Raw genomic sequence first — 20,381 nt, forward strand, 5'->3', positions numbered from 1 at the left:
GGCTCCAGGGAGAAGACAGGAAAGGGCTAATTATAAGTGTTTCTGGGCCAAGTTTTCTTCCTGTTTGTCTCCTGAAAGTCCTCCTTCTTGGCAAGGCTTCTGAGCTGTTGGACTAGGGGAACCCTGCAGGGGGCGATGTCCCACTGTGCCCTCCCCCCCCCCTCCCCCCCCCCCCCCCAAGCCAGGTAGCTGCTTCCCTGTCCCATGGAGCAGGTTGGAAAGCCCTGGGAGTGGGTTTTAAGTAGGGCCCGAAGCTGAACCCCCTGTCACTTCAGCCCACTGATTGTCCTCTTTGGGCACCCCATGACATCAACCCTGTCCTCACTCAGGGCCTGCCGGTTCAGCTGCCTCATGTGTGCCCTCCGCTTTTCCCCCCACTCCAAACCAGCCTCCTCTTCCTCAACACTCCTCACAGGGCTGGGTCTCGGGCCCCCGGAGCCCTGACACCCCTGGGAGTGTCTTGGCCAGCACTGGCCCCCTAGAAGCAGCGAGGGGGCTGTGACCGGTCGCTCTCCCTCTTGTGTGGTTTGAGCAGCAGAGGGCAGAGCTGGCCGCTGCCCTGGACACCGTGCATCTGTAGGTGCCGCCTGAGGGTGCGGGAGCTCCCTGGGACAGAAAAGTGAGCTGTCCCTGCCGAGCACTGCCCAGGCTGCAGATGCACGAGTAAAACAAACTTTTTTAAATTTTGAGAGAGAGAGAGTGTGTGTGTGTGAAATGGGGAGAGACAGAGAGAAGGAGACACAGAATCCAAAGCAGGCTCCAGGCTCCAAGCTGTCGGCACAGAGCCTGATGCAAGGCTTGAACTCACGAACTGTGAGATCATGACCTGAGGCAAAGTTCGGATGCTTAACCGACCGAGCCACCCAGGCACCCCAACAAATGTTGGTTGTTAAAGCTGCTGAGTTTCAGGGTGGTTTAGTACACAGCTATGGTTCCCAGAACAGACGTCTTGGCTAGATTTCATAGTCTGCAACCGCTTCCTATGATGAGACTCATCTTATTCCAGAATTTAAGACATTTTAAAGTCATGGCACAATTTCAGTTTTTTTTTAAAATTTTTTTAACGTTTATTTATTTTTGAGACCGAGAGAGACAGAGCATGAACGGGGGAGGGGCAGAGAGAGAGGGAGACACAGAATCCGAAGCAGGCTCCAGGCTCTGAGCCATCAGCCCAGAGCCCGATGCGGGGCTCGAACTCACGGACGGCGAGATCGTGACCTGTGCTGAAGTCGGACGCTTAACCGACTGAGCCACCCAGGCGCCCCCACAATTTCAGTTTTAAGCTCTGCTCCAACCTCCTCTCTCTCCCTTTCCCTAAACCACCTGCCCCTCCCCCACACCCGGCCAGCCTCTTATGGCTCTAATGGCTCGGTTCATGGGGCACAGTCTTTTCATGGCTTCCTTCTTTTTTGAGATTTCCAAACATGTGTTGTGTCGCAGGAGGTACTGTCACACAGGGCTCTGCTTCGGTGACAGCTGGTGGGGGTGGGAGGCTCCATGGCCGCCATGTGGGTGGTGGCCCCACATGCCTGTTGCTCAAGGGTGGCTTTCAGTGAGGTCCCCCGACGCTGTGCTGCCTTGTGACCTGTGGCCACACCTTGCCTTCCATGCTACTGGGTGCTGACAAGGCCCGACCCTTCCGTCTCCACTCTCCACCGGGTAAGCTGGTGACCGTGAGGGGTGGTGGCCGGGTCCGTGTGGAGCTTCTTAGAACGTGGGGGACTAATGCCCTTTTGTGCACAGCGTTGGGACTCGGCTGCCGTTCTGGGACCACAGGAGAAATCCGCTGGATCTCCATCCCTCTCAGAATAAGGCTCCGAATATCTTAATTTACTGAACATGTGCCTCGTAGCTTCTTAGCGGCCGCTTCACCCTGGAAATCAGAAGAGACTGTGTGTGTCTCCCTCCCCCATCAGGTGTAGGAGACTTAAAGCTCTTCTCCCCAGGTCCCCTACCATCTTCCTTGGTGATGCACATGCTTTCCTGATGACCCACGTCCCAGACGTCAGCTCCTATCTCCCACCTGCCCGGGATGTAACTGCGTCCCTGTCCTTCTCGTCCTGTCCCACACTCTTGCTCTGCACCGGGCTGTCTGTCCTCTTCTCGCACTTAGCTTGGAAGCGTCTTAGAAGCAGGGATCTGACCCACGGGCAAGGACCTTCTGCTGATCTGGAATTGCGAGGGAAAGAGATGTTCCTCTTGGTAAAATTTCAAATACTGGAAGTTTGACCCCAAACTTCTGTGTGTATGGAAATATTCCTAAAGTCTGTTACCGACTTTCCTGCTGCAGTAAAGTGCATCGGACGTGATGTGAAGCTGACTCAGCGGTTTGGGGTTATAGGGACCATGGCTCAGCCCCTCCTTTTACTGGGAAATGGCCCGGAGAGAGGGGAAGGGGCTGTCCTCAGGCCCCACCGCCAGCTCAAGGCGGAGACGGAACCGGAAGGCTGCCTCCTGGCTGTGAGGCTGCCACTGTGTCCTTGATAGGTCCTGCTTCATTTTCACAGCCGCCAGCCGAACAGAGACCCTGCTCCTTGGGGTAGCGTTTCACTGAGTGTGACATTTCACACCCACGTTTAATGTGACCTGCACACGGGAGCTAGTGTGACGTGCAGGATAGTTTGTCCTCATGCTGGTACATCCCACTGTCTGTGCTATTTTCTTTTTTTTTTTTAATTTTTTTTTTAACGTTTATTTATTTTTGAGACAGAGAGAGACAGAGCATGAATGGGGGGGGGAGGGTCAGAGAGAGAGGGAGACACAGAATCGGAAACAGGCTCCAGGCTCTGAGCGGTCAGCACAGAGCCCGACGCGGGGCTCGAACTCACGGAGTGTGAGATCGTGACCTGGGCCAAAGTCGGCCGCTCAACTGACTGAGCCACCCAGGCGCCCCACGTGCTATTTTCTTAAAAAAAATTTTTTTTTAACGTTTATTCATTTTTGAGAGAGAGAGAGACAGAGCATGAGTAGGGAAGGGGCAGAGAGAGAGGGAGACACAGAATCCGAAACAGGCTCCAGGCTCTGGGCTGTCAGCACAGAGCCAGACGCGGGGCTCGAACCCACAAACCATGAGGTCACAACCTGAGCCTAAGTCGGACTCTTCACTGACTGAGCCACCCAGACGCCCCTGTCTGTGCTATTTTCTAGTACACACTGGCTTGGGTCCCCAAGGGGGAAAGGACAGCACGAGTGACCACTGACTGACCGCTGTGCTAAGTGCACTGTGCGGCCGTCTCATCTGATTTTCTCCACACGCTCAGGCAGGGCTGTGATTGGGGCGTCTTGCTGCAGGGCTGACGGGGGTGCTGCGGCTCAGGGATGGGCAGGTCACTTGCTCTTTGCCATTCCGTCTTTTTTTTTTTTTTTTTTTGCTTCTCCCCCATCCAATAAACTGCCACGCTCTTCTGATACCTTGTGGTCCTTTCCACGTCCTCTGCACTCCCTCCAACGCGGTCTTCTTTCAGTCCGTGTTATTTCTCATTTTGTTCACATGATAGCTTGCTAGCTGGATTTTCTGCCTCTTATCATGTTCCCACAAGCAGCTCTTCACCCTCCTTCTTAGTTGATCCCATTGTACATGCAGTCACCTTCCTCCCACCCACCTACCCATTCCTCACTGTCCAGCCCAACCCGCCTGCCACCGAGAGTTGAAATTCTCTGCCGCTGGCAGGGTGAGCGTCAGCTCCTGGGTCCTGCCTGAGCTCCCTCCTGCCGCCCCCTCATCACTCCGCAGGGGACGCCCTGCCCTCCTGCCACACTCAGCCAGCTGAATGTCCTTCCATACTTTCGCACACACTGTCCCCTGGCTTTGGGCAACTCAAGGCTTGGTTCAGGGGTGTTTCCTTTAAAAGGAGCTCAGTATCTTTGCCCATGTCTGTTACCACACTGTACTATAGATGCTTGACTTCCCACTGTGACCGGTAGGCTGTGGGCCACTAGACTGGGCAAGGACTGGCTTTTGCCCGGACGAAGGGCACCAGCATCGAGCCCAACACATCACCGCCAGACACTTGATAAGCAACTGCTGAATGAATGGATCAATGGATGTGCTAAGACCAAGGACTCGCAGACCAGGGGGTAGATGGGTATTCAGGGGCCACCCTGCTCCCCTATCCCCCAAACCACAGAACATCCGCTTGCCAGACACATTCAGACACATTCAGATGCTAGGGAAAGGCTTGTTGCTGGAGACGGATGCCAGGCAGGGCAGCCTGGGCGGGCTGTGAACAGGGCTCAATCCACGGCCACGTTCTCGGTTTTCGGGGGCTTCCCACACTCCCAACCCTGCTGGTGTTCCAGCTGAAGAATCCGGCCAGGAATCGCCAACTCTCCTTTAGGAGCGGACATAGCAGAAGATTCAAGTTGAGATCCTCCCTTCTGGATTTTTTTTAGGGGGGGGGCACTCTCATAATGTTGGTGATATCAGCAAGAAATCCAAGTATCCTTAAGCTGGAGACAAAATGGAAAGACCGTGTATGTAGTACCTTCAGGGCCCATAATAGAAGATCCCCAGTTTTCCTCTGGCGATTCACCCAGCATCCTACACCCACAGGCTCACTCTACATATGCTGGGCGAGATGGGGAATCACAAACGTTTATGAGAACCTTGGTCTCTGAATAACTATATTGGGGGAAGCCACCCTACCCACAAATCTACACCCTCAGCAGTGTTCCGTGAACAAGGAATAAACTCTTACCGCATTTGAGACATTCAGTGATATATGGGATGGAGTGGGGGTGCCGTGAGACCGGTCCACCCTGGCTGGAGGCCATAGGGGTGCGTTTTTTTTTTTTTTTGGTAGAGAATTTAAAAACAACAATAAAATGGACTAAAAATCAGTTAGCTTTTGTTATCACCCAGCAGGAGCAGTTCTTTTGTTTTTATTTTTTTATTAAAAAAAATTTTTTTTAAGTTTGTTTATTTTTGAGAGAGAGAGAGAGAGACAGAGCGTGAGCAGGGGAGGGGCAGAGAGAGAGAGGGAGACACAGAATCCAAAGCAGGCTCCAGGCTCTGAGCTGTTAGCACAGAGCCCGACATGGGACTTGAACTCACGAACCGCGAGATCATGACCTGAGCCAAAGTCGGACGGTTAACCGATGGAGCCACCCAGGCATCCCAGTGACAAAGTACTCTTCCCCATCAGAGTGCACTGCCTCCCCACCTGCTCAGTGCACGCCCCCCCCCCCCCCCCCCCCCCCATCGCTGGAGCCATTACGCATTTTTTTTTTTTTTTTAACACAGTGAGCTTCCTTTACGATACAGGAATACAGGAACACATTTACTAATCCTGGGAGTTCTGCCTGCTTCAGAACGTAGGCCCATGTGGAGAAAGAGGTCCCAGGTGCTTATCTTTGTGCCCTGTGACGCCGGCCACAAGATTAGCAAGATTAGGCCAGACATTTGTAGTTGGGTCACCAGAGATGCTGCTGGTCCCGACCGGTGGGAAGCTTTCTGCCACGCCTTCCTGCACACTCTGGAGGGGCCCGCTTTGAAGGCGGGCCACATAATTTCAATTCCAAAGACACCAAAGTGAGTTTTGCTTTTATTTTTCCCGCGCAGTGCTGGGACCGGAAGCAGCTCAGGCACCCACAGGTAAGCTGCGTGGCTGAGTGAGGAGCAGGCCCGAACCCACATGCCCACTGGTCCCCAGCTCCCTCCCCGTATCCCCCGAACCTGCCACGGGCCCGGGCCTCCCTCTCGCTCTCTCTGCTCAAAGCACACTGGCCTCCTTGCTCGCACCAGGCCTGTTCCCACCTCTGGTCTTGGCACTGGCTCGTCCCCTCAGCTTCTCAAACTCTGTGCTCAATGGGGAGCAGGGCAGCCTGTTAAAATTGGACCCCATCTTTCTCTCACTTCTGTAGAGTCCCCCTTTCCTGTTCTGTTTCTTCTTAGGACACTTACCACCATCAAATATACAATCCATTCACTTGCTAAGTTTATTGTCGATCTCTCCGCCTGGAATGGGAACCCACGAAAACATACATCTTTGTGTATTTTATTCACTGAGGTATCCCCAGCTCATAGAAAGGTGCCTGGCACATAGTAGGTGCTCAATAAGTCCTTGCTGAATGAAAAAAAGGAACAAATAGGGCCCAGTGTGAGACAGGCCCTTCCAGACCATCCGGTTTCTGCTTTGCTTTCCTCGGTCCTCCTGTCCCCCCACGGAGGAGCTCTCTCAGCTTCTGGCACACTCAGCTCCCCTTCCCACCTGTTAGGGTTAGCGTGGGAGTCGTGCTTCGGGGGCCACAGGAGCAAAAGGCTAGAGCAAGTTGTTTCTGCAGGAGCGCAGTTTGTGGGGTGTCTCCCCCGGCTCACCCCAGACTTGGTTCCCCCTTGGAGCTCTGTCCTCCAGATTCAGAAACAGGTCCTCATCTCAGACCGGTGCTGCCTCTGGATTCATCCTTATACTCCTTACCTCGAGTGCGATTCTGTCCTCTGTGTCTTCCTGGTGTGAGGTGTGTGTGTGTGTGTGTGTGTGTGTGTGTGAGAGAGAGAGAGAGAGAGAGAGAGAGAGAGAGAGAGTGCGGAAAGACCGTTCCCATTCTTTCTGGCTCTGTTTGGCTCTTTTCTTATGTCCCCTCCCCAAGCCTGTTCCCCCAAGAGGGAGTTCTGGAAGATGACTCCTCGTTCTGGTCTTTGTGCACAGAGATTCTCTGTAATGAGAGCTTTACTCCAAGGACTGGGTTGCTGGGGGTTTGGGTATCATGATAGTCGGGGCTGCAGGCAGGGGTTTTCCCCTTTGGGTCCCATTTCCATCCTGCTGTTCTGGGGTGTCACAGGGAAAGCATCCTGTACGATTGGGGTGGGAGGCTGGGGGTGAGCAGTCTTGGCTGATGGCTCCGTTTTGCAAAGGACCTGAGGAACTGGGTATTTTGTCTCGTCACCAGGCCTGCGGCGGTGGCTGTCCCTGGCACCTCTGCTTCTATTCTCTCTGCCACATGTCGCCATCTTCTAGGACCTGCCTCGGGTCTCGCCTCCTTGCGACATTCCACCTGCCATGAGTGGCCCTCCTCAGTCCTCAGCATTCCCTTTACACGATCACTTGTCTTTCCCCCTCTTGCCATGGATCTTTCCTGCCTCTGTCTGGGGTCCCCATGAGACCCAGGTTCTTCAAGAGCGAGCTCTGTCCACCGAGCTTTATTTCCCTCGGCATGTGAATTAGGGCCTCGCTCTGGTGGGGCCTCAGCACTGGCCTGTGAATGGAGGTGCCTCCTCCAGGACAGCCCCCGGGCCTGGCGTACAGGAGGCTCAATCACTATTTGTGGACCAGATGAGGAAGCTGTCCAGATACTGGCCATTCCTTCCTGGGTCCAGTCTATTCAATTCAAGCCGTGCTTCCCAGGGACCTACTCTGTGTCAGTTACCACGAGGGCTATCAAAGTAGAGAAGACGTGCTTTCTGAATCAAGGAGGCTGTACCAACCCCAGTCACTCTACTGTCAGACAGAATGTAGGAAAAGCAGGCGCAGGGAAGGCTTGAAGGGTTCACTCTACTTGTGCTCACCCTGGAAAGATGAGCCAGGCATCCTTGCAGCCTTAGGGGGGAAAACACGTGATCTGCCTGCAAGGACGGGCCCGTGGGACCTTATGGGACATGGGACCCTTCGAGTCTCAGGAATGTGCTGGCCCAAGCCTCCACTTGCCCCTGTGGGATAATGATCCCAGGTGGAGTCACAGGGTGGGAGGGGAATTAGGGGCCAAATAGATATGTCTAGGCCTGTGGGGTTGCAAAGGCAGGGGACAGGTTTATTGTGATGCAGGGTCTCCCTGAGATGCTCATTAAAGGAGACAAGTTTCAGCTTTCCTTCTCGGTCTGCCTAGCGGGAGATTCCCACGCTCATAAATAGCTTTAATAACTTTCTCCTGCCTTTTATGTTGTTGGGAGGCCCGTCGTCTGCCCGATAAAAAGGCAGGGGCACGGACAGGTCTCCAGCGTGAGACCTGTGTGCTTCGGGCCTCTCCATTTTCCCTGCACTGCCCTGCACCGCGGAGGCATGGCCAGCCGTCCCCACCGCATCCGCTCCGGCTATGGGGTCAGGAACTTCAGCTCCTGCTCTGCCGTCCTGCCCAAGCCGTCGGCCCACAGCTGCTCCAGTGCCATGGCCCACCGCGGGGGCAGTCCTGGGGGGCCCGGCTACAGGCGCCTCGGGGGTTTTGGCAGCCGGAGCCTGTGCGCAGTGGGGTCCCCGCGGATGGCGGTGAGCTGTGGATGGCCCCTGCGCAGCGGGGGCAGCTTTGGCTACCGCGTAGGGGGACTTTGTGGACCCAGCCCGCCCTGCATCACCAGCGTGTCGGTCAACGAGAGCCTCCTCACGCCCCTCAACCTGGAGCTTGACCCGAATGCACAGTGCGTCAAGCACCAGGAGAAGGAGCAGATCAAGTGCCTGAACAACAAGTTTGCTGCCTTCATTGACAAGGTGAGTCTGTGGGCTGCTCCCTGGGGCTGTGGCACAGGAAGGGGCGAGGGACTTAGAACCCAATGACCAGCCGTCTTCACATTCTCTGAGTCCCAGGCCTGCAACCCATCAGCACGTGGCCTTGGGAGCATGACTGAATCGGGCTCTTGGTTTTCAAATGCTACCAGGAGAGTCAAACGCAACGATGAATGTGAAACCAGACAGAACGGGAAGTTTATTGAGGCGGCTTCCCTGCCCAGCAAGAGCTGCGTGTGTGTCTGTGGCCCCATCTTCGGGATCTCAGCCATCACCCCGTGAGAGGGGGGGGGGGTGGGTGGGGCGGGATGTCTGCTTAGGTTTGTGTGGAGGTGCCGCCCTTCCCAGGGTGAAAGGATCCAGGATGAGGAGGGGCCAGAAGCTCCTTTCCTGCTCCTTCTAGTAGGAAGGCTGTGAGTTCCCGGGATTTCTGCCCCAGGCGCTTTTCCCCACCCAACGTTACACAGATTAAACACAGTGAGTTGAGAAACTTAAGGGGGCAGCCCCTGGAGGGGCTGTTGAATTGCGTTGAATTGCACTCTTCAGATGCTGGGGTCTCTGAGCCCACCTTCTGGTTGGACGCATAGCTCTGGTGTCCTCTAACTCAGTGGCACCCCCTCGGCGAGCCTCTCTGGGGGAGGACAGCCCCTGAAGTCCAGGAGAGGAAAGGGTCCCCTTCTAGGGCTGAGTGCTGTGCACATCTATACCAAGGGTCTTTGTAAGTGGACACACACAGAGTGACGGTGCATGGAGGCCTTGCTCTCTGATAAGAGCCACCATCAGAAATAGGCATCTCTCCACGCGAAGGTGCTGTCCATTATTCTTTTTATTTTTTAATGTTCGTTTATTTTTGAGAGAGTGCCAGCAGGGGAGGGGCAGAGAGAGAAGGGGACAGAGAATCTGAAGCGGGCCCTGCGCTGTCAGCAGCGTCCCGACGCAGGGCTCGAACTCACGAACCACGCGATCATGACCTGAGCTGGAGTCAGATGCTCAACCGACTGAGCCACCAGGCGCCCCTGGACACCTACCTACTCTTCACATGCTGCTGGCTCGTCTCTTCCGCCAGCACATCGTGTGGGTCATTCATTATGCAAGGACACCCACCAAGGGCGGTGGGATGAGGTTGAAATCCAGCCCACGCTCGGCTCACCGGGCTGTATGCCCTGGAAGGAGGCTGTGTCTGCCTGGAGTGGCCCCTTTGCCTAATTTGCTTGAAAGCACAGTAGGGTCCCCGAACATGCAAGGACCTTTGCACGTAGCCTTTTGGACAGCACCCAGGTATGCAGTCTCTGTGTGAGCAGTCAGTTCCGGTCCGAGATCCAGATTCTTGCCTGAAATTATTCAGTTATTAAACGTCGGCAACAAATCAGATTTCTATGACACGGTTTGCGGGCCAAGTAAAACGTGCCTGCAGGGCAGAAAGAGCCTGGGGCCTGCCAGGGGACATTGCTGATGCATTTCCACTGCCTCGGTTTACAACGAGGCTCCGGGAGAGTGGGGCACAGGGGCCCGGTTGGTGGCAGAGTCAGGCAGGGGAAGGTGTCCGCATTCCCCGTCCAGGGTCCCTGGGATGGGCTCTCCTGCCCCAGGATCAGAGTGAGGGAGAGTCGTGGTGGGTGTGTTTTTAAATCACTGGCATAAAAATGCCCACAAACTTAGTGGCTTAAAACAATACAAATTTCTTATCTCATGAGGTCAAAACCAAGGTGTTGGCATAGCTGCATTTCTCTCTGGAGGCCCCAGGGGAGACCTGTTTTCAGGGACATGCACGCTTTTGGCAGAATTGCGTTCTGTGTGATGGTAGGACTGAGGTCCCTGTTCCCTTGCTGGCTGGCTGGCTGGAGCTCCTTCTCAGTTTCTGGAGGCCACTGGTATTCCTTGACTCAGCCTCCTTCTCCCTCCACCTCCAAAGCCGGTGATCGTGGCCAAGGCTGCCTCAGGTTTTAAGTCTCTCCTCTGCCTCTTCCTTCTGTGCACCTCTCCACTCTTCTGCCTTCTTCTTCCACTTTATTGAAAAGCTTTTAAAAAATGTTTATTATTTATTTTTTTGAGAGAGGGAGACAGAGCGCAAGCAGGAGAGGGCAGAGAGAGAGGGAGACACAGAATCCGAAGCAGGCTCCGGGCTCTGAGCTGTCAGCAGAGAGCCTGGCACGGGGCTCGAACTCACAAACTACAAGATTATGACCCGAGTGGAAGTCGGATGCTCCACCGACTGAGCCACCCAGGCGCCCCCTTCCTCTCCCACTTTAAAAGGCCCATTATGACACCTTGGGGCCACCTGGATAATTCCAGATCTCCTGATCTTCAGCGCCATAACCTACATTCCACCTGCAGGGTCCCTTTTGCCACATAACATAACAGATTCACAGGTCCCAGGGATTAGGATGTGAACATCTTTGAGGAGCCATTTTTGGCCCACCACACACGGTCGAGAGTGTTTTTGCAAGATCAGATGTTATTTCATTCTGTGCAGAATAAATACCGCAAATAAATTGTGTGCTCTAGTGGGAGAGGGGGATCGGGTGAGGGAACATTCCTGGGGGAACAGCCGTGACCTGCACTTTCAGACTTTGCCAAATGATTTGGCCTTTGGGGGAAGGTCACAGCCTGCTGCGGGTCAGAGATCATCCCCAAGGGCAGAGAGGGCTCAGGGCTCCCCCTGAGTCTCTTTCCTCCACCCTGGGCGGCAGGTGCGCTTCCTGGAGCAACAGAACAAGCTTCTGGAGACCAAGTGGCAGTTCTACCAGAACCGCAAGTGCTGCGAGAGCAACCTGGAGCCCCTGTTCGAGGGCTACATCGAGACGCTGAGGCGGGAGGCCGAGTGCGTGGAGGCCGACAGCGGGAGGCTGGCCTCGGAGCTCAACCACGTGCAGGAGGTGCTGGAGGGCTACAAAAAGAAGTGAGTGCGGCCGGGCTGGGGGTGGTTATGGGTGTGGGGCAGGTCTTGGCTGGGTCCACACCACTCTACCAGCGGTGGGGATGGCTGAAGGTCAGGGCCAGCCCAGGCTACCTCTCTGATGGTTCTGTTTTCTCAGCCTGCTCTATCTGGTCTCAGCTCCCAGCTCTTGTAGCCCCATCCTGGGAAATGGGGAGAGAGCTGGGGAGAAGAGGTACTCCCAGCCTGGGAGGGTAGGACACACATCCAGGACACACAGTGGCCTAGAGACACAGAGAGAGGAACAACAACGGAATGGGAAGAGAGAGGTCAACAGACTGGAGGAAAGAACTTGGGAACAGTCAGCACTAGGATGTGGGGAGAGGAAAGGTCCCTGGGGAGGTATCTCCAAGATGATCCGGCCAATGCCATTCAAGATAGCCAATAAGCTTGGAGAAGTCGTTTATTCACTCTGTGGATAAATCACCAGGCTCTTGTTCTGCAAGGCTCTGCGATTCAAAGGCCCGCGTCAATCTTCCCTTGTAACCTGACTTGTTTAGGTTGGCCATTGCCTAGTTTAAACTCACCGGGTCACTGACACCTTGCTCCTCTTTTCCTGTTGATAGGGATGGAGAGAAAGGTGATCCTGACATAATCTGTCCTGATCATTCTAATTGGAAGTAACTGGAATTCGGATCTTGGGAGATCGGGTGTTACCATTCAGATGGACCCAGCAATGGGTTTACACTTTCCTTGGGGGGATGCAAATGCAGATACAATTCGTTTGCAGGTGTCAAGGCCTGTCTCCCAGTCTGGGGGGGCGGTGTGAGGGCCAGTAATTACATAGCCCAGAGTTTATAGCAGCCCAAATTACTCTGTCATTAAAAAGTCATGAAAATCATGCTATGAGGACTCTGGTCATCCCTGTGGGCTGGGCAGGGCTGCTGCAGGAGTGACCTCATGGGCAGGCACAAGAGAATGTGCCAGGCGGTGCGGGAGGGCTGTGGAAATGCCCCCCACCCCCCCCCCCCCCGCAGTCAGGGCATAATGGGGTGCTTCCAGGATTTCAAGTCCTTGAGTATTGGGGGAAGGGAAGAGAACATCACAGGGATGGTTTCATGGAGCTTTACGTTTTGTACAATTTTCGGGTTGAAAGACACCCCCTGTCCCCTGGAGCATCTCTCTTTCACTCATCCCACAAATATTTCCAGCATGCCTTATTGCACATCAGGCAATGTAGCCCAAGATGCAGAGAGATTAAATGGCTTGCCTGACGTTTTTCAGAAACTTCAGTCCAAGCTTGGACCAGAAACCAGAGGCTTGAACTTCATGTCCAGTGTCCTTTTGGTGGGTTCTTCGTGACTGCAAAATAGAAGTCCACAGAGGCCAAGCCTCTTTCCCCAAGGCACACAGCAAGTCAAGGGCAGAACCAAGGAGTCTTGAACAGCTAGGGCTTGGTTGGCCCACTCAAAGCCCTCATCCCCAAGGGCCTCTCCATCTGTGCTCTCTCTCCTCAGGTATGAAGAAGAAGTGGCCCTCAAGACCACGGCTGAGAATGAGTTTGTGGTGCTGAAGAAGGTGAGTGAGTCCTCCTACATGGGGAAGAGTGAAATCTTAGATGCTGGACCTCTGAGACTAGCAACTTGCCAACTTTGCGGCAGTCCAGTCGTGGTGGCCAGGCACTCGACTCCCCTGACCAATGGGGGCCACTTGGTTGGCAATGCCCGTATGAGAGGGAGACCGATTAAGTGACCACTGTGGCTAATCAGCCAGACAGCAGCTCGGTGAGACCTCGGGCCCGAGAGTCAGCTACTTGGATGCTGCCCAGCCTGGGTGCCAAGGACGGCCTGTGGGTGGGGTGCACTCATGGCTCTGTGGCCACCACGTGACATGCTCCATGGGCCAATCTAGCTTAGTAGTAGCAGCCTGGCATTTTGGGCTGTGATATTAGGCTACTCGCTTCAGGAAGGTCTCTAATTCTGGAGGAAAGAGAAAAAAGTCTGTCGAGGTCAGACTTCTCTCTACTCCCTATTTGAGGTGGCCCCATGGATGTTTCTGTGATAGGAGAAGAGTGGGACAGAACATAGCCTCAGGGCCCCTATAGAGGGCAAAGGTCCAGGGGCCCAGAGTGACCCTTGTTCCACCCTTTCCCATGTGTGTCCACCAGGACATAGACTGTGCCTACCTGCGCAAGGCTGACCTGGAGGCAAATGTGGAGGCGCTAAGGGAGGAGATGGGCTTCCTACAGGCCCTCTATGAGGAGGTGAGTCTCTCCCCTTCTCCAGAAGAGCAAGCGAGGGAGGAGAGGGCAGAGGGTTTTTTGAGTTGTGGGTTGTCTTGGTCCTTTGGCTTTAGAAAGTATTGTCCATCCCTAACTCTTTTAGGACCTAAACATCCTTTCCTTCTGTGATCAGAGGAGATTTTTCTCTTGCTTAGGCCTCCTTTCAAAATGGAAATGGGTGATTCCCTTCCTTTAAAATTATTTGTGGGGCACCTGGGTGGCTCAGTCTGTTGAGCATCCTCTTGATTTTGGCTTAGGTCATGATGTCATGGTTGTGGGATCGAGGACCACGTCAGGCTCTGCACTGGGTGTGGAGCCTGCTTGGGATTCTCTCTCTCCCTCTGCCCCTACCCCATTTGCACACTCTCTCTCTTTTTCTCTCTCCCCCCCCCAAAAAAAACCCCACACAGATGATTTGAAGGACTGTGATTCATTGCCTATCTACACAGCACAGCATGAAGTGGAGATATGACAATATAGGTGTGGGTATATAGGTGTAATAATATCTTATTAATTCAGGTAGTATGAAAAGTTCATTAGAAAACCCAGGACTCTAAATCTGTCCATTGTCTGGTTGATTAGATTTATGCAGATAGCTAGAGCTGTACTTCTGGAATTCTCCAATTTTATTTCCTAAAGCTTCAGGTGGGGATGGTTTTTTACCTACAGCAATGGGAATCAGAGGGGGATTTGGAGCTGAGGGCACTGGTTGCTGTCTCCTACAGGAAATCTACCTCCTTCAGTCACAAATCTCTGACACCTCGGTGGTCGTCAAAATGGACAACAGCCGGGAGCTCAACATGGACTCAGTGGTGGCCGAGATCAAGGCTCAGTATGACGACATCGCCAGCCGCAGCCGGGCCGAGGCTGAGTCCTGGTACCAAACCAAGGTGAACTGGAGGGCCGAGCTGCCCTTTGGGCAGGGAAGATAGCCAGAACCTGAAGCTTTTCTGGGAAATGCACCCACACATTCAGAGGGGCTCCATCACAGGCCCAAGCAGAGCAGGGGTAGGAGACAGGACCACTGTAGAACAGCAGGCTGGCTCCTCATAGTGACGACCCAGCACCCCTCCAGCAATGTCACAACCATTGGCTGGTCCTGAATGTTTGTCTCCCAACCCACAGTGCGAGGAGATGAAGGCCACGGTGAGCCAGCAGGGCGAGAACCTCCGCAGAACCAAGGATGAGCTCAATGAGCTGAACCGCATGATCCAGAGGCTGACGGCAGAGGTGGAGAATGCCAAGCAGCAGGTCAGGGGGCGCTGAGACCTCGCTCGGTGCACCTGCTGTTTCTGATCTGTTCTCATGCTGCTTCTGATCTGCTCTCCTGCTGCTTCTGATCTGCTCTCCTGCTGCTTCTGATCTGCTCTCTGCTTTCCTCCTGCCTTAAGGGGCTGCTGCTGTCTTTGGAGAGGCTTATATTTTAACCACCTGCATCTGAAAGACCGACAAGCACTGTTTGCACAGAGCATTGTGGGGGAGGGTTGGTCTGTCTACCTTCTCTGAATTCTGCTCCTATTTCCCTTCATATCCCTCCAAGGTTTCTTTCCTTTAAACATACCTTAGGCAATGCGGTCTAGTGCAGGTTGTGTTCTGCTGGCTCTCCCCCCGCCTCTCCAGATGGATTTGAGGTGCACAGACCTGACCTGGTCCCACGCCACTCTGTTCACAGTGCACGCTAGCACCATCTGTGCATCTCTGTAATTGAACATGGCTTGTCCCTCATTCCATTCCCCACAACCTCTCTGAGTCTCAATTTCTTCATCTGCTTAATGGGAAATAACCGTGCCTGTTCTGACACACTCAGAGTAACTGGAAGCAGATAGGCAACATCTGTGAAAGTGCCTTGTAAACCAACAATGGTAAACAAATGTAAGATACTATCACTAATTATTATCAGTCCTGTTCCAGCACTAGCATTTCCTCCCTCTAATGGCTCACTGGGGACTTGAGTTTTACAATACAATTAAGAGGCACATACATGGAGGAAGAAAGCTCCAAAGGGCCATTATTTTCCTGCCTAGTTAATTTGCAAGTGGACCATTTGGAACAGAGGTGAAATAGGTTGATGGAGGCCATTGGGGACCCACTAGGTCCCCTTCTCAAGCTTCTCCCCTTCTCCCCTCCCTGACAGCGGTGCAAGCTGGAGGGCGCCGTGGCTGAGGCAGAGCAGCAGGGCGAGGCAGCCCTCGGTGATGCCAAATGCAAGCTGGCGGGGCTGGAGGCCGCCCTTCAGAAGGCCAAGCAGGACATGGCCTGTCTGCTCAAGGAGTACCAGGAGGTGATGAACTCCAAGCTGGGCCTGGACGTGGAGATCGCCACTTACAGAAAGCTGCTGGAGGGCGAGGAGAGCCGGTGAGGACAGGGCTTAGGGTCTCTTCACATCCCCACTCAGGGCTGGAGGACTGCCTCAACAGACTATCATCCTCCAGGCAGAGAGTGTTCAAACTGGGAAAGACTCCAGAAAGACTCTAGAAATCAAGAAGTCTAACCATTTTCCCATTTTCAGATGGGGAAACCGAGGCCTAAAGAGGGGAAGGAACTTGTTCAAGGTGACAGCTAGGTAGTGGCTATGCTAAAATTACCATCTCCGGTGATCTTTTCCCTCCCACACTGCCCCTCCCGATGCAACTAAGCTCATTCCAAGGCAACTACTTTACTCTGTTGACTGGAAAGGGGTTTCTGCAATCACATCACAGTGGATTGTAAAAGCTGGAATCATTCAGAGGATTTGCTAAAGGCCATTTGGCTTGGCGTGTACAGACAAGGAACCCTATAGTCTCGTGTTCAGGAGCAGCAAATAGAAATGACCAGCACAGTGTCCTTGCTTAGTAGGGAAAGGCAGGGGCAGCATAAATCAGGCTCTGCCGACAGTTTGAGCCAAGAACTGGGGCAAGTGAAGTCAGCAAGGGAAGGAGCAGTGTGGATTTATACCTGGGGTAGTGACGAGCATTTAGCCTGGAGGTAGCCACATCGTTACTGCCTCCTAGCTGGGTCCCATCACGGGGGAGCAAGCTAGACTGGGGGGGAGGACAGTTGCATAGAGAGATTAAGATCACAGGTTGTGAGCCATCTAGACCACCTGGATTCACATCCCAGCTCTACCACTTACTAGCTCTGAACCTCTGGGCCTCAGCATCCCGATCTGTACAACAGATAATCATAAAACCCAGCACTTTATGCTGTTGCAAGGATTACATGAGTTAGTGTGAATGGAAATCACCAGTAGGGGCAGATTACGGTCAGAACAAGAATCTCTCTATCCAGGGTAGCCAGGCAGGGCTGTACCACGGAGAGGCTCCTTACTGACCAGGTTAGCATTAGAAATCTGACATGTGTCGCCCCCTAGGCAGCTGGCCATGCTGCTGGATTTGTGCCACGCTTGACCAAAGCAGGTAAACTCTTCTGTCCGTTTCCTCAGGACTCCGGGTGAAGCCACCAGATTGATCTCCTCCTTTTACACTTAAGCCCCTGGCCCACTCATCAACACTCACTAAGGCACTCGGCATTTGCGCTGTGAAACTTACTTTCATCATCATCATCATCATCATCATCACTGATGTATTAAGAACTCAATTCTATAACGCATGAGGCACTGTCTCCAACACATGAGATTTTACAAGATGGTTGGGTGTATGGAGCTTTGCATATTGTGGCCACTGACCTTTTGACAGATCTTCTCTTCTTGGCATTTAACAAGTGTAATTGGATTACCCAAGTAACCCTCGCTGCAGAAAACACAGAAAATGAGAAAACAAAGCAGCCGTAATCACTCAACTTGGTGACAGCTGCTGCTAGCATTGTGGCGCAACAGGCGCCATGATGGGCATTGGCTAGAATCTTCTGGAAGGGCACAGTTCCAAGGCTGTGGCAGGGTCAGATTCACGTGGTGGGAGAGTGAGCCCAAAGCATAGATCCTTACTGAAAAGCTGTAGTATGTTGAAGTGCTCAGTCGGGCAGAAGGAATCAGACTGGAGATTTACTGGAGGACATGGTTTGACGCTGGGGGATAAAAAAAGAGGGTGATGTAGAAGAGAAAGTGCAGGTGGGCGTGAGGGAGGAGCGACCCACGGCAGTGACATAAATGTCTCATCATCAATGAGATGTTCATAATGTTAGCAGCAAACACAGTGGATTTACTGTGTGCCAGGCTCTACCTGTAGGCACTTTGCAATGTAGAGCTTGCAACAGTGCTGGAAGGTGGGTATTATCATCCCATTTCATAAATGAGGAAACTGAGGTACAGAAAGGCTAGGTGATTTGTCCAAGGTCACCCAGCTAGTAATCTGGCTCAGCCAGATTTGCGCCCAGGACGCCAGGCTCTTGACCACCATTCCCTCCTGCCACCTCTGCATGTATCAAGTCAGATAGATATCCGGGGTAGCATTTAAGCTCGTGGGATAAAAAAAAAATGGCTCAATTAGCATGCTAGGCAAGCTCTTCCCCACCTGAAGGTGTCCCAGTTAGGCAGTGGCTGTTCCCATCACCTCTTTGGCCATGCTGGAACTTCCAGCCAGGGGACAAGGTGGATAACCCCACTGCACCCCACGTGTACCTTCCGGTACACCACATTTCCATGGCCGAGAAGCAAACAAGGCATATAAAGTGGCCTTTGGGTCCTGCAACCTAACATTCCCCTGTCCTTTTGGGGTCCCTGGGAGCAGTGGCGACACTGATGCTCTCTGTGGTAGGTGGGCAACACGTCCCCTCCCCTCAGCCCTGCTCTCTTCGCTCAGGATGGACCAGAACAGACCTGCTGCAAGAACAGAGGAACCCCATTCTAAATGTTCACTCTCTCTCTCTCTCCTGCAGCTTGTGTGAAGGCGTGGGCTCCGTCAATATCTGTAAGTTGGGTGCGTGTGTGGGCATCGTTCTTTTGGGTGTTAATATTGGGTTGCATCTAATCGGTGACTGAATCTCTGTCTGTGGGGCACCGGGCAGGGGAGATGTGAGCTGAGGTCTCTGGGATCTGGACAAATGGATGGTCCAAAATATTTGGTCCCTACGTGGAGCCATCTGGAATATCCGTGAAGCATAAGTGAATGACTGGGGGAAGTTCTGCCCCGCTGACTGGTTCTGCAAAATTAGCTCAAGTCTTTCAGTTACACACAAGATACTCTTCAAGTAGCACAATATTTTAATAGGAAGAAACATTTTTGATGTTTATTCTGACCGTTTGGGCCCACTGCAGGCAACTCTTTACCTTGAATAATCCAATGTGTACACAGTCCTTAGGCTAGGTATCTATCTGTTCCCATTTTCCCAGCAACCATGTTTCTAGATGATTCCTTCACTATGACCCATCAGTTTTTGCCCAAAGATTGTATAAACACATCTCAGCATTAGTCTGGTTCAAGCAGAGTTATGTGTCCAATTTGCTAACCACACTCCTTCAAGAAGCAGATGGCAATGGCTTTGGATTTGCCGGTAGGTCTAAAGATTCATGATGCTGATCCTTCAGAAACATGAAAGTCAATCATTGGTGGCAAAAGGTTTTGGGTCATGTCGTGTCGGGGATGGAGGAGAATTCTGACCCAGTGTCTCCTCCCGCAGGTGTGAGCCGTTCCCAGGGTGGCGTGATCTGCGGTGATCTCAGTGCCACTGTCCCTCGTGGCCCAGGGGTTGTGGCTTCCAGCAGTGGTGCCCTCTGCTCCCCCTCTGTAGTGGGGGCCTGCTCCGGTGTGAGATCCGTGCGGTTTGCATAGTGGGCAGGGGACTCCGGCGGGTGCCCCCCTCTGATAGGGGCAGGGGTGGGGAGCAGGAGGGGAAAATCATTTCTCTCCCAGACCCCCATGCCTGTTTAGTAATTTCCCCTGGCTGGAACCCAGACTGTCTCTCCAGTTTTCTTCCTATTGCATTTATGATTTACTCTTTGTGTGCAAACCCTGGGTGTAACATTACTGCCACCTCTGTTAATTCCCCCTTCCCTGTGGTCCAGGAAAGGCATGTAAAGGCTTTTTGATATAAGATGCTCAGCCGCTTTCTTCCCCAGCTAATTTCAGGTTAGCAAACATTTTACTAAGTCTGCTTACTAAGTACTGGCCGTGCGCCAGGCCCTCTGGGCAGGGAGCCAGGTAGGAGAATGGCGATGGGTAGGTGCACCTGTGCTTTGCCCCCGGATGAGGGGCGGGGCATGTCACCTCAGCACTGAGGGAGCAAAGGGGAAGTGGACTAGGGGTCCGGGAGGCCCCTCACACTCTGAGAGATTGTGTGTTCCCAGAGAGACCCCCAGCTATTTGTACATCAGGATGGAAAGATTGACTGAAGCTAACAGCTGAGGTGTTTATGGTTGGCAGTTTGGATTTTTTTTTTTTCCCTTTTTTGTATTTGGGTGATTCCTGTTATGGCTCCTTCTTTCTTTGTGTGTGCGTGATTAAATATCGATGGCAACAAGTTTTCTCCTAGCAAACAAATTAATGGCTGCCTCCTTTGTGGTTTTCCCAGCCCCCTTCAAAGCCTTGACCTTTTCAACGCTTCCGCAAATGTGGTCCACGGACCACCACATACATCAGGGTCGCCGGGATGGGGGTGAGGGGTGGAGGGGACTTCTTAAATAAGCAGATCCTGGGCTCCATCCAGAACTCTTGAATCCGAAGTTCTAGGGATGAGCCCAGGAATATGAATTTAAACAAGCTCCCAGGTGATTTCTGTAGGAACTAAAGTTGAGAACCATTGGTTTGTGTGCGCAGACAGAAGAAGAGGGTCAGATAATTCTGACCGAGGAGCTGACTTCCTCTCTGATTCTCACAGGATCAGAGTCATCTCTTTGCATTTCTCCTTTGACTTTGCCAAA

At 53.1% G+C, this 20,381-nt stretch overlaps 1 protein-coding gene across 1 annotated transcript; it reads left to right on the forward strand.

Moving 5' to 3' along the window:
• The first annotated feature begins 7,994 nt into the window (after nt 1-7,994).
• On the forward strand, nt 7,995-19,293 carry LOC115518160 (keratin, type II cuticular Hb5-like). The gene is made up of 9 exons (XM_030321491.1): nt 7,995-8,417; nt 11,123-11,331; nt 12,825-12,885; nt 13,475-13,570; nt 14,314-14,478; nt 14,714-14,839; nt 15,723-15,943; nt 18,401-18,432; nt 19,142-19,293. The coding sequence occupies exons 1-9, from the start codon at nt 7,995-7,997 to the stop codon at nt 19,291-19,293; spliced, it is 1,485 nt and encodes a 494-aa protein (XP_030177351.1).
• Nucleotides 19,294-20,381: the final 1,088 nt, after the last annotated feature.

Source organism: Lynx canadensis, chromosome B4 (genome assembly GCF_007474595.2).
Source record: "Lynx canadensis isolate LIC74 chromosome B4, mLynCan4.pri.v2, whole genome shotgun sequence".
NCBI lineage: Eukaryota > Metazoa > Chordata > Mammalia > Carnivora > Felidae > Lynx > Lynx canadensis.